This window comes from Nematolebias whitei, chromosome 9, assembly GCF_014905685.2.
Source record: "Nematolebias whitei isolate Nwh7 chromosome 9, NemWhi1, whole genome shotgun sequence".
In the NCBI taxonomy this organism is placed as follows: Eukaryota; Metazoa; Chordata; class Actinopteri; order Cyprinodontiformes; family Rivulidae; genus Nematolebias; species Nematolebias whitei.
In genome coordinates this window covers 30,465,354-30,477,384 of record NC_056506.1, presented here as the reverse complement: position 1 = coordinate 30,477,384, position 12,031 = coordinate 30,465,354, and the positions used below count along the sequence as shown (strand labels likewise).

At 37.4% G+C, this 12,031-nt stretch overlaps 2 protein-coding genes across 3 annotated transcripts in view; one reads left to right on the top strand and one right to left on the bottom strand.

Moving 5' to 3' along the window:
• Window positions 1-1,322: 1,322 nt before the first annotated feature.
• On the bottom strand, window positions 1,323-10,429 carry ss18 (SS18 subunit of BAF chromatin remodeling complex). Of its 2 annotated transcripts, XM_037682200.1 has the most exons (11): window positions 10,260-10,429; window positions 9,724-9,800; window positions 9,555-9,639; window positions 8,500-8,656; window positions 7,474-7,704; window positions 7,182-7,352; window positions 6,821-6,898; window positions 4,853-4,975; window positions 3,593-3,723; window positions 3,481-3,516; window positions 1,323-1,439 (listed from the first exon to the last, which is right to left on the bottom strand). In XM_037682200.1, the coding sequence occupies exons 1-11, from the start codon at window positions 10,323-10,325 to the stop codon at window positions 1,413-1,415; spliced, it is 1,182 nt and encodes a 393-aa protein (XP_037538128.1). In that variant the 5' UTR covers window positions 10,326-10,429; the 3' UTR covers window positions 1,323-1,412. The 2 variants fall into 2 exon arrangements, with proteins under 2 accessions (XP_037538128.1, XP_037538129.1); XM_037682201.1 differs by lacking the exon at window positions 3,481-3,516.
• A 562-nt stretch (window positions 10,430-10,991) lies between these two features.
• The window catches only part of psma8 (proteasome 20S subunit alpha 8), a 4,517-nt gene continuing 3,477 nt past the window's right edge, over window positions 10,992-12,031 (top strand). The window contains exon 1 of the mRNA XM_037682199.1: window positions 10,992-11,204. Within this exon, the coding sequence (XP_037538127.1) occupies window positions 11,103-11,204 (102 nt within the window). The 5' untranslated portion in view covers window positions 10,992-11,102. The remainder of the gene's footprint in view (window positions 11,205-12,031) is intronic.

The following is a 12,031-nucleotide window of genomic DNA, read 5'->3' as shown; positions in this document are numbered from 1 at the left end:
AACTAAATATTAAAAACAGCCATATTAACAATAGAGGACACGGAAATCCTCGTCTTTATGCTGCTGTACATGTGGGACCAATAAAATATGCACCATGATACAGATATCAAGCCAGTGATATAAAACTGCACAACCAATCTTTACTGTGAACTCATGGAATCCATTTCAAAACAATATTTTCACATCTTATGTTACATATTTGACAGTAACAATATTTACTTTGCACACACAACACTACTTGAATGACATCAACTTAGACGTTTATTCGAAAAGGAGACGAGATTCCAGCATTGTTAACTAACCATCTAACACTGCTGACAAAAATAAAATAAAATAAAACTGTAAAAAAATATAGCGTGTTAGATTGTTCTCATTCACCACTTTGCAGTCAATGGACAGGTCGGCGGTGCTTCGGGTGGGGGGGATTGGGGGGCTCAAGGGGACATTTATTCACAATCTGCAGTGGCATCTGCTACATTTTTACCTCACTGAGCATGACTGTTTAATGAAGGCCTTATTTTGTCAGGTGCTGTGGCATAAAAAAAATTTAAACTAATTTGAACAGCAAATTTTATGGGTTTTCACAAACAACACTTTTCAAGTGCCGGATATGCTGTTCACATTTGTTTGTTAAAAACAAAAACAAAACAAAAAAATCCTTTATCAGATTTCTACAAAATCCATGCCGCTGACACAACAGGTCTAAATTAATAGTCATACAATTTATATATTAAAAAAAAAAAAAAAAAGTTTGATGGGATTTGTCATCATTTAAGAGCATTAAAAAAAAATAGACATTCACTTTTTGAAATAAACAACACAGCTTTTAGTACTAGTTTTCAATGTCTTATACAAAGTTAGCTTGATCTAAAAAGCACAAAATAGATATTTTACATCACATACATCAAGACGTGTACCATGGTCTAGCTGGAAGTTCACCCGGCACATTTGCATCGTTTCATCTTTACAGTCCTCACACAAAGTTTCTACTGCTGGCATTATTGCTTCTCATGAGCGGGGAGCTGAATAATACAGAAGTAATGCACCGATGTTGGTTAAAACTTTACAGAGTCAACTGGAATCCAAAATTTTGCTAGCCCGTTCCACAATCTGCAATGCTAAAAGGATAAGGCAGTTCCATTTGTAAGGCATTGCTGCTTTGAGACATACCGGGGCAAAGTAAAGTCGTGGACTTCTTGACATTTTTATGTCAGTGTGCATGATGATAAGAGATACATTTTAAAGGCGAAGATAAAATCCCCCCAAAAAGTGGAAAATGTATCATTTGTTTTTGTGTGTTGGGAGTCCAAGAGAATCTGAGCTGAAACCATCATTAAGGTCTGCTTAGCAGTGGACCAGAGGTCAAAGCACAGAGATCAGAGCAGAGCTGTGAAGGTAGCTGTGACCATTTCTCATTGCTGGTAATTTCCATACTGGCCCTGTAGAGTGAGACGTAACAGACAAATGTTACTGACCTTCTCACAAACACAAAGTAAAAGCTTGTGTTCACAAATCTTAACACGGTGAAAAATATTTAAGGAAAAAAATAATCCTCTGGTTTCAGCAAATAATGATCTATGCCTGCATTGGCTGGTGTTGACCAGCAGGTGGCAGCATGGTTTCATTATATCTAAACTAGATTCTAATTTAATACATGGGGTTTGAACAGCTGCACAGCTGGGGAAACTATTTTTCATCAAGTTGTGGACACTAAAAGAGATAAGTTCAGAGTGTAAACAGTTCTATTGAACACATTCCTAAACAGGGGTCGAAATATTTGTTTGTCATCAACAAAAGATGTAATATTGACAAATTTGGAAACCAGGATTCGACAGCTCATATACGTAACACTTGAATATTAGGGGTGTAGTAGTACACACAATGTATGGTTTGAAATAAAACTTCTGGTTTATATTTACAGTTTGGGACATTAAAAAACTAAAAATATAAAATCATATGTAAGATGACTGGAGATTGTAAAAAAAATTAAAACAAAACAAAAGCACCCTTTTTTGTCAGCAGTAAAAACAAAGTGACCGAGGACAAACTTTGAAGAAAACAATACAATTACAATTAGTCATTTAAAAAACAACAAGTGAGGTTTGTTAATAAGCTCCGTCAGAGCTCTGCTGTGCACATTGTGGATGGGGGGGAATAAAGTTAAACATGTCAGTAAGCCTATTGCAGGTGTCTGAAAGTCTTGATACAAACTATTAAACTAAACTACTAAAGAAGTGACGCATTAACAAAAATGCTCCAGCTCGATATTTATGCAAATATGTTGGTTTTAATCAATAATTGGTTCATAAGGAATACTAAACTGAATAAATCTGAACATAAAGACTAGTTTGTGTACTATCACACCCCTATGAAATACTTTTATCATATAGGAATAGTTCAGGTCTTTTGAGTGCGCGTCTTGCAGAAAGGTAAAGAATATCTTACCTGTTGTAGATAGCTCCCTACAATATTCGTTTTTTAATTTGAGTTTAATCTTGATCAAACTGACTAGGCAAGTAGGGCCAAGAACAAAATGGCTTGCTACCTTATTAAAACCCAAATCACAAAAATCTTGACAGCAGTTCATACACTCTGTGTTTTGTAAACATTTACGTTGCCGTCAATACTGCATTACAGATTTGAGTAAATATTACAATACTTATGCCAGAAGTGTTACAGCTTGCTGCTGGTGTTATTTGTGTTTGCAAATAACCACATAATTCTACACAAATGCAACGATTTCTCCAAAATGAGGTTGCTCCAAAAGTAATCTACAACAGGTAACATACTAATTGCTCAAAACCTTTTCCTAGAGCCGCACTTCAAAAGATCCAAACTACAACTTTAAGTACAACAAGTATAAAAATAGTACGCTGAGCAGATTTAGTTCAAGCTTCTACTGTCTTACTGCACAACAGACGTGCTCTATTTTTGGACCTCATTACTTACAGTTCGACCCCTGGTTAAAAATAAAATGAAGAGTAAAATAAAATAAAAAGAAAGTAAAACAACTAAAGAAAAGACTGAAAAGGATAGAGGAGAAGCAGAGGAAAACATAAATGCAAATTAAGGCTAGGTGGTCAAGTGTCTAGATTTGACGTTGAGGTCTTCACAGCAACCATTACCTTTGCTTCTTACAGAGCTAGTCAGGGGTTCAAATCCCCTCTTCTTTATTTCCTCATGTGCCCCTAAATGTTCAAAGATAAAGATATCAAAGTGTAGCTGTGGTCCCCACAAAAGACCACAGGAAAAACAGGGCAGCAAATTGATCTCCCTTTAAAAACAATGGAGCAGTCTGCATCAAGTTTAAGGAAGAATATTCTATAAAGTCCACTGAAACAGCGTACCATATAAGCCAGACTACATAAGCAAGACTGAGGTTAACAAAGATTTGGGAAAAACAAAACAAAAACAAATGTAACTACCCAACAGCATGCATAACACAATACCCATTTACGTTTGCCTACTAACTTTACTGACATCAATTTGTGAAGTATCCAGGATATGCAACTTATTCTGAAAATAAAATTAAAGAAATAACTCAGTCTGATGTTAAGTTTCTGGGAATGTCCAATGCTGCGGTTATACTCACCTGGTCATAACCGTAAGGGCGCTGCTGCTGGCCCTGTGGGGGTCCAGGCTGCGGAGGACGATAGGCCCCATACTGCTGCCCCTGCCCCTGAGGATAGTTAGGATACTGTCCTGGAGCAGTCTGGGTGGGACCTGAAAAATAACAAGGACCAAGTTTAAAACGAGTTAACTTTCCTGAGTGAGCATAAAATCCTTTAAGTCCATAAGTTACAGGCACTGTCAACACAAAGTAACAATTTATTAAAACTTGGCTAACTCTGTTGCTTTCACTAGTCAACTGGAATAAAAAAAAAAAACTGATTAAAGACCACAACAGATAAGTAGACATGGCAAAACATATCTATTAAGACAGGTTCTATAAACCTCAACTCAGAAATGACTCCAAACAAGTGAATCACGCGGGAACCAGGCAGAGGTTCCCGAATGCAAGGAGACGTCAAAGTGAGCCGGCTGGTCTTCACCGGAGAAGCAAGCTTCATTACAAAAAAAGTGAAAAACATATGTTTTTAAATCCTCTGTACACTGAAACTATGGTTGCAACTGCTGTGAAGGACTGAGAGTTGGGACAAATGAGGCCCACGCAGCATCGTTAGGCGATCCTAATGCCTTATGCTGTTGCGCATAACCTTGTGGGGGCCGTAGAGAACAGGCATGTGCATGTGCCAAATGGATCTCACCTCACAGCGTTTCCACTAGCTCATTACCAACATGAGATCTGGCTCAGACAGCAGGTGTGGGGACAGTTTCAGAAAAAAAAATGATGAGGAGAAAAGATCCAAGTACTAAACTTACATTTTAAACACAACACGGGACCGATCTGGGTTTAACCTATTAAAAATATTTAGGGTGTCAAGTTATTTATGATTAGGACTACTCTTCAGCTTTCTACTCCTAACTAATTGAGCTGCAAAGAAAATTAATATTTATACTTAAATATGATAAAAGTTACAACTTATCGTGGAAGAAGGGAGATAACTGGGTAACATAGTAAAACAGGGATGTCAAAGTATTTGTTACATCTTACATTGTAGATGAAGACAAGTTTTGATCAAAGATTTTTGTGAGGTGGACAAAGATGCTGAAAAAAGAAAAATACAGCAGCACCTTTTCCCCAAAGCCTTTATCTTCAAACTTTTTTTTGCTCCAGATGACACAAAGATCATCATTTCTCACGTTTACTGTTAAAAAAGTTAGCCAAGAGAGTGAATGGTGCCTCCTACAGGACAGAGACGTTCTTATTTTTAGAAGAATCCTAACTCACCATAACCTTGCTGCTGTGGTGGGTAACCTTGTTGTCCTGGGTACTGTTGTTGTGGTGGATAGCCTTGCTGCTGTGGTGGGCCTTGCTGGTATGGTTCCTGTTGTTGGCCATACTGCGCGTTACCTTCAAAGAGTATCAGCAGGCGTTGTAACCAGGCAATGCAGACACAAGTGCCATGAATATAAAATTATGACTAAGTATTTTCCAGCGTATAAGTCGCTCCAAAGTAAAAATAGGAAGAAGTAAAAAAATGCACAATAACGAGGAAAAAAAAAACAAATTTAATAGGGATGCACGATATTATCGACATGGTATTGGCCGATATTAGCAATAAAGTTAAATATCGGACATTCCATCAAAATAGCTCACCGATATAAAAGGCAATGTTTTTTTTTAAATATACATAATATATTTATATAGTATTACATAATTTTTAGCCCTCTTTTTGGCATCTGCATTTGGTAGCAGGCCAAATTGACAAATACCATGTAGAATGATGTAGTATTTTAATTCCACAGCAGAGAAAGCTACGTAGTCTCTGTAAATAAGTCTAGGGGGGAAAAAATACCCGTATTGGTATCGGCCAAATAAGTTTTAACATATCAGCATATCGGATATCAGCCAAAAATCCAATATCGTGCATCTGTAATATATAAGTCGCTTTGGCGTATGTCACATTTATTATGCGTCACCGCTGACCCGTCACGTTCATTTAATGGTTAAAACAGCTTAATTTCGCCTGGCGGCTCCATCCATCCATCTCGGTCAGAGCCACTAGCGCTCCAGAGTTCCTCTGCCTGCACCAGCGGAGTGAAGCGAGCGTGCACAAGACGTCTTGCTGTTGCAGTTCTTCGAAATTTAAAGCATCAGACAAAAACTACGTTATGGGATTAAAAAAAATAATAATTACATAAGACGCTTCGGTGTACAAATCACAGGACTGACAAATTTATGCAAAAAAAAAAAAAAAAAAAAACGGCGACTTATACGCCAGAAAATACGAAATGTTGATACATAAAAAAATGAAAGCTGTTAATGACACAATAGGCTTAGCCATTTTGAGAAAATTGGACAATTTTAACCCAGAATTAAAAAAAAGTTATAAGCTGGTAAATAAATTAAAAACTCTCGATGTAATCTAACAAGACTTCTTCAGACTGAAGAAGTCCTTTGGATACAAAACAAAACGTTTCAACAAAGAAGAACCCGTCCAGAGGACCTGACTCAACCTTGTTACATTTGTCTGAGCATGCATACGGACATTTTGATCTAGATGTAAGATTTATAGATTATGAAGACAATTCAATAATTTATGTGTTTTGTTGCCGTAATTGAAAGATTTAGTTTAAAACGGGAGGAAAAAGATCTGCGTTTGAAAGCTTTTAGGTGAGGAAAGTTAGTCAGAAGGGAATAAAAACACCACAAAAGGTTTATGTTAACAAGGCAAAGAGAAGGATTTGTGTAATCCTGAACACATTAAAGTGAAACAATATGCAGCTATAATGTTCATGTTTATATTTAAAAAATTATTGGTTGGTAAAAACTGTAGGTCACTTACATGCCTTTTTATATGGCACTGTATTTACATGGTGGACACAAGTGCGCCAACAAAGAAGTTCAAAAATAAAGATGTATAATGTGTAATAAAGAAATGATCATTTTATCTACATCACACAGCTTAAGTACATTTTTTATAATTGGGTCTCATGAAATTCATTGTTCCTGTTTTTAAAATGTGGTTGTGGGACATGACACAGCTGTCCCGACCTACCCTACTCCTCTTATGTAATATTTCAACAGATGTTGTCTTTTCTACAGCCTAAAACGTATCACACTTTCCCCAGAATATAATGAAGAAACTGAAATGTTTGGCTTCATCACAGTCTCTTTGCATCATTTGTGTTTTAACACAACTCCTGGGTTCATGTCATTGCCCGTCTTCTCCAAGTGACTGGACGGTTCTCCTACCTTCTGAGGCTCCCTGTCCTGCGTGACTGTACTGGTCGCCATAGTAGTCTTCCTGCCCTGGGTACTGCTGGGGGGGTCCTACATACAACATACACACAAGTAGATTCAAGGTGTTGTTGGATTAATCGGGTCAGGGGGTAGGGTAGAGAGGGTGTCCTGCTTCTAGCTCTAATTAAGACAACGTTCTCTTGGTCACCTTGCTGAATTTAAAGAGGCTGTGGGTACTTTAGGTTACACCAAGATGTCTGTAAACTACAGCAGGTGAAACTGAGAGGAACAAGAAAAGCAGGAAGAAAGGAGTCGAAAGGAAAGACTAACAATCACAGCTTGCACACGTCAAGACACACTTGGAGGGGTATACCTTGCTGTGGGGGTCTGTAGGGTGGCATTGGCCTCTGTCCCATGACATGGTTTCCTTGGTTGACCTGTCCCATCATACCCATTGGGTTCTGTTGTCCTTGATAGTGTTGTCCACCACCACCAGGGGGCATATTATACTGCTGCGATGGAGGCTGCTGATGCATCATTGGGCCTGAAGAATGCAACCAAGAACTACATTTCTAAACATGTCGAACAACCAAGGCACAGTGGATTAATGCATAAAAACCAAGAAAAAAAAAAAAAAAGAAAAAACAACTCCTGCTTTGCCTTACCTTGATTTGGCTGCATGTTCATGTTTGGTCGAGGCCCATAGTTTGCCATGGGTTGGCCCTGGGTCATGTTCATTTGACTCTGAGCTGGTATGCCCTGCGAGGAAGGAACTGCGTGATTGTAACCACCCATGGAGCCGTGGCTGCTGGGGGGCATATTCATCGAGCCACTGGACATGTTTGGGGGCTGGTTGGGGCCTGGACCAGGACCTTGAATGGGCATGTGATTAGGACCTGGAAAACAGCAGCAAAGATGATGATGATGATGATGATGATGATGATGAATTTTAAAACAAAAACAAAAAAAGTATAAATATGTTTCAGTGATTTATTTTTATTTCATGCAATTACTGATGCAGCGACTGATACAATGTTCTCCTTCAATCAAAGTAGACTTTTAATTAGGGTTTACTCAGATTTTGAGTTGCTACAATTAAAAATGTTTTAATTTACATACTGATAATAGACAACATTTTGTCAGGTGTACCGGTAAATATGGAGAATAAATAATTAAATGTGACTGTACAAATAGAAGTTAATTAGCATTTTAATTTCTCTGTTCAAATGCTTAAAGCTAACAACAACTGTATATACATACACAACAACTTGTAGTAGCCAAAATTCTCAATTTCATCATTACAAATAAAGAATTAATTCAGCCACCTGGAAACTCTTCTTCATGGTTAGTCCTGAAGATAGTACCTACAGTCTAAACCCATCAAGTACATATGTCTGTCTGCTTCACCTTCAATGTATATTAGAATAATTACTAATACAGTGACTAATTTCTTGATTTTCAGTTGGCAACTCTAAATTGTCCCTAGATGTGAGTGAAAGTATGAATGTTTGTCCAAAACCATTGCTGCAAACAAAATGGATGACATCATCCCTCAGCAAATAGAGACCTACCTCACAGTTCTGTGGTGTTGCTAGGCAACTCAAGTGAGACAGAAACTGAGGAGGAAGGAGAATGAGAAAAGAGAAGAAAAAAAGAAAGGCGGGGGGGGTGTTGTTCAGAGGACGACTTACCAGGCATCTGTCCATTCATTTGATTCTGCATATGAGGGGCTGGAGGGCCGCCGCTGACCATACTTTCAGAGGGCATGTTGTGACCGTGAGGGGGCTGAGGAGAAGGTCCACTTTGGTTCATGACACCAGGACCCATGGGCATGTTTTGAGTAGGTGGCTGTGGGCACAAAAATACAAATCAGTTCTCTAAAAGCACACATAAAATCAATTAAAGCTGTTTAAAGTGATGTTTATCCATTAATTGGTTAGTTTCTTACAAAGGAGTATGCAATCCATCAAGGATGACACAAAACAAAAAAGAAAACCCCTTCCCTTCAAATAGATTCTTACACAAAACAACGACTGATCAATGATGACTAATAAAATAAACTGGAAATAATTAGAAAATTCAGTTCACATTACAAACAAAAGAAAACCCTGCAGTACTTCGAGGTAAACATAAGAGCGCTGCAGGGTATATGTCAACATCTTTTACTACCAGTAAGTAAAAGGCAAGTTTTAGCAATGTTAAGCAGTTGTATTTATTTTGCTTAAGATACATTGTCATTACAAAAGATATAAATATAAATAAAGATTAAAACACCACATGTCTGACATTTTGTTAATATATCTGGATATAGTAGTTTTATTGTTCCTTGAATACTTGAAAAAGCACAAAAAATAGTCTGTGACGGAGATGCTGGTGAAGATTCTCAGTTATCAGTCACTCCAAAAAACGGTTAAAAACCAAAAATATCTGGACTTTATTATGAAGCTGGAGCCGTTTTGTTTCCCATCTGGGAAGCTTTCTCAATTCAAAAATTGATATTTGAATCTATATCTGAAATTCAATTTTTGAACAGACAACGCATCCTGGATGGGAAGCGAAACAGCTCCAGCATCAGAATAGAAGTCCAGGTGTTATTTTATACCTTTTTTGGATTATCTGGGACTGATGTTAAACCTCAATACTTACAGTTGAACACAACATTACTTCATAAGGCATACAAATCCAATTACATAAACATGAGTTACAATTTATTCGATCAAAACAATTAGTCTAAAATAATACTCACAGCAGGGAGGAGAGACTGCATGTTCTGATTGGAGTCTGCTATTGTGGCCAAATACACTAAATTTCTGTGCAGCATCTGTTGATACCTGGGAGGACGGAGAGTGAAGAATAAATCAAACATAATTACAGTGAAAAAAGGGGAATAAATACATAAAACAATTATAACTTACTGTGAACACTCTGCTGTTTTGCCTTTACTCTGGAAGTCCATTATACACTGGATCAGCTGGTTGTTTTCATCAAGTAACTACAAAAGTGAGCACACATTTATGTGACGTTTGTGTTGTGTCTCGTAACATATAGACAGATTTAAACAAATGGGAACATTTAATCGTTAGATGTGACTAGCTTTGTGTTGTTTTGCTGTCATTTGAAAACAAAGGGGGGAGGTTTATGTGAAAAGTGAGCGTGCGTTTCTAGCTAACAAAAGACACGTCTAATGCTAGCTGTCCTCTGCTAACAAAACCAGAGGCCTCCATTCATCTAACACACAATTGCACGTCCTACGACGAATCCACATAAGCTTCGTCGCGTCCACATGGTTTCAGGGAGGTTCATATTCACCGCGCTTACACCGCATAACCATGTATTCGATCTGCCCACTGTCGGACCTGGATGGGCACTGCTAACACTGACATCAATGTTAACGGCTAGCAACGCTCGGTGGCACAGCCTCCATCACGCGCCGCGCTAAAAGATGAATTACCTTTTGTATTCCTGCGGGGGTTATATCGCCCTTCCGTTGCCTGTGAGGAGCAAACGCCACCGACATGGTGATGAAATTACAAATGAAAGTACACTAAAACATAAAAATCAGAAGTAGCCAACAAATACAGAAGACAAATCGGAGGAACTGTGATCACACACACAGCTCTGAATGCGAGTCGATTTCATAATGCAGTGGTCCGTTTTGGGGGGAGGAGGCAGTAACAAATTAAATAATATCGCTGTTTTTGGTTTTTATTGAGGTGATTTTTAAATAATCAGTGTTTATTTTACATTTTAATATTTAACAATGTGTAAAATATGTTTGTTTTCTTACGAGGAGCACATTTTTGCCACGTTGTTAAATCACATTCTCACCTATTTTTCATATAGTGGAACGGTCCATAGCCAAGAACGTCAAGGCTATAAAATGTGGAAATTCTAAAAATGTGTAATAATAATAATAGTAGTAATAATAATAATGAAGGCATTACTTGTTAACATTAGCGAATATTCTTTTTTGTTTGTTTGTTTGTTGTCACTTTTAGAACAGGTCATACTAAAAAAAAAATAAAACCCAATTAATGAAATATGGACTATCATTAGGTGATCATATGTATTTTAAAACCATATTCATCTCAATAAAATTAGTAGCAATGTAGCGCATTTTAATAAAATCATTTTCTGCAAGCCCCTACATTTGGTATCGTCGCAGTTCATAGGTCACGCGCATGCGCAATTAACAAAACCCAAAGTGAACTGCTTGTTGCTAACTAGCTGAATCATTTCGAAGAGGTTGCTTCTTTTCTCAGTTTTTGTGTGTTTGGGTTTGTCTTGCAGTACAATGGCAGCGAGATATGACAGAGCCATCACTGTCTTTTCTCCCGATGGTCATCTCTTTCAAGTGGAGTATGCACAAGAAGCTGTAAAGAAAGGTTCAACAGCGGTACGTTAAAATGCAAACAATGCTAAAGAGCTAACGTGGTCGGCTAGCAACTAGCAGATACTCTACTTCAGCTAATTGTTTTATTTTACATCGTCCATATGTGCTAGACTTTTACGTTTCTCTTGCGATGACTTTTGACTGCAGGTATGTCAGGTTTACTAATAAAACAGCAAATATAAAGTCAATAAAAAGTAACGCGGTTATCATTAGCATTTTGTCGCTGTGTCACTCTTATTATACTTTCAGTTTTGATCTGTCTTATGTGAAGTTGCAGCGGTTTGGAAAAAGCCGTGACTGACAGTGGTTTCTGCTAAACTTGTAAAAACAGAGTTAAAGCTATGACCAAAGCCAGTCACTGCTGAAGAACAGTTTTAATTAATGTCTGTTCCTGCCATTTTAATTCCTTAATCAATGTAATAAGAGAGTGGTTATTGAAAGTGATTTTTACTTTATAAGTTTAATGATTATTCAAATTATTGTAGCTGGAGTTTTAATTTCTAAATAAAATTTTAAAAAAGACTATTATTTCATACATAATGATTAGACCAAAAAATCTGGTAAAATTTCATAAAATTATATTTTAAAGTTTTTATTTCTGTTTGGTTTCTATTTGTTGAACCCTTTTCGTGGCACCTATTTTCAAAATACTAAGAGGGTGAAAATATGAAGATATGGTATTACTGCGTAACAATTCATGCATACTGGGTAGTCAGTGCTTTTATCACCTGATTGATGTCTTGCTAAGGCTACAGTAGCTAAAACTCAGGCTACAGTAGCTAAAATTCAGGCTACAGTAGCTAAAACTCAGGCTACAGTAGCTAAAACTC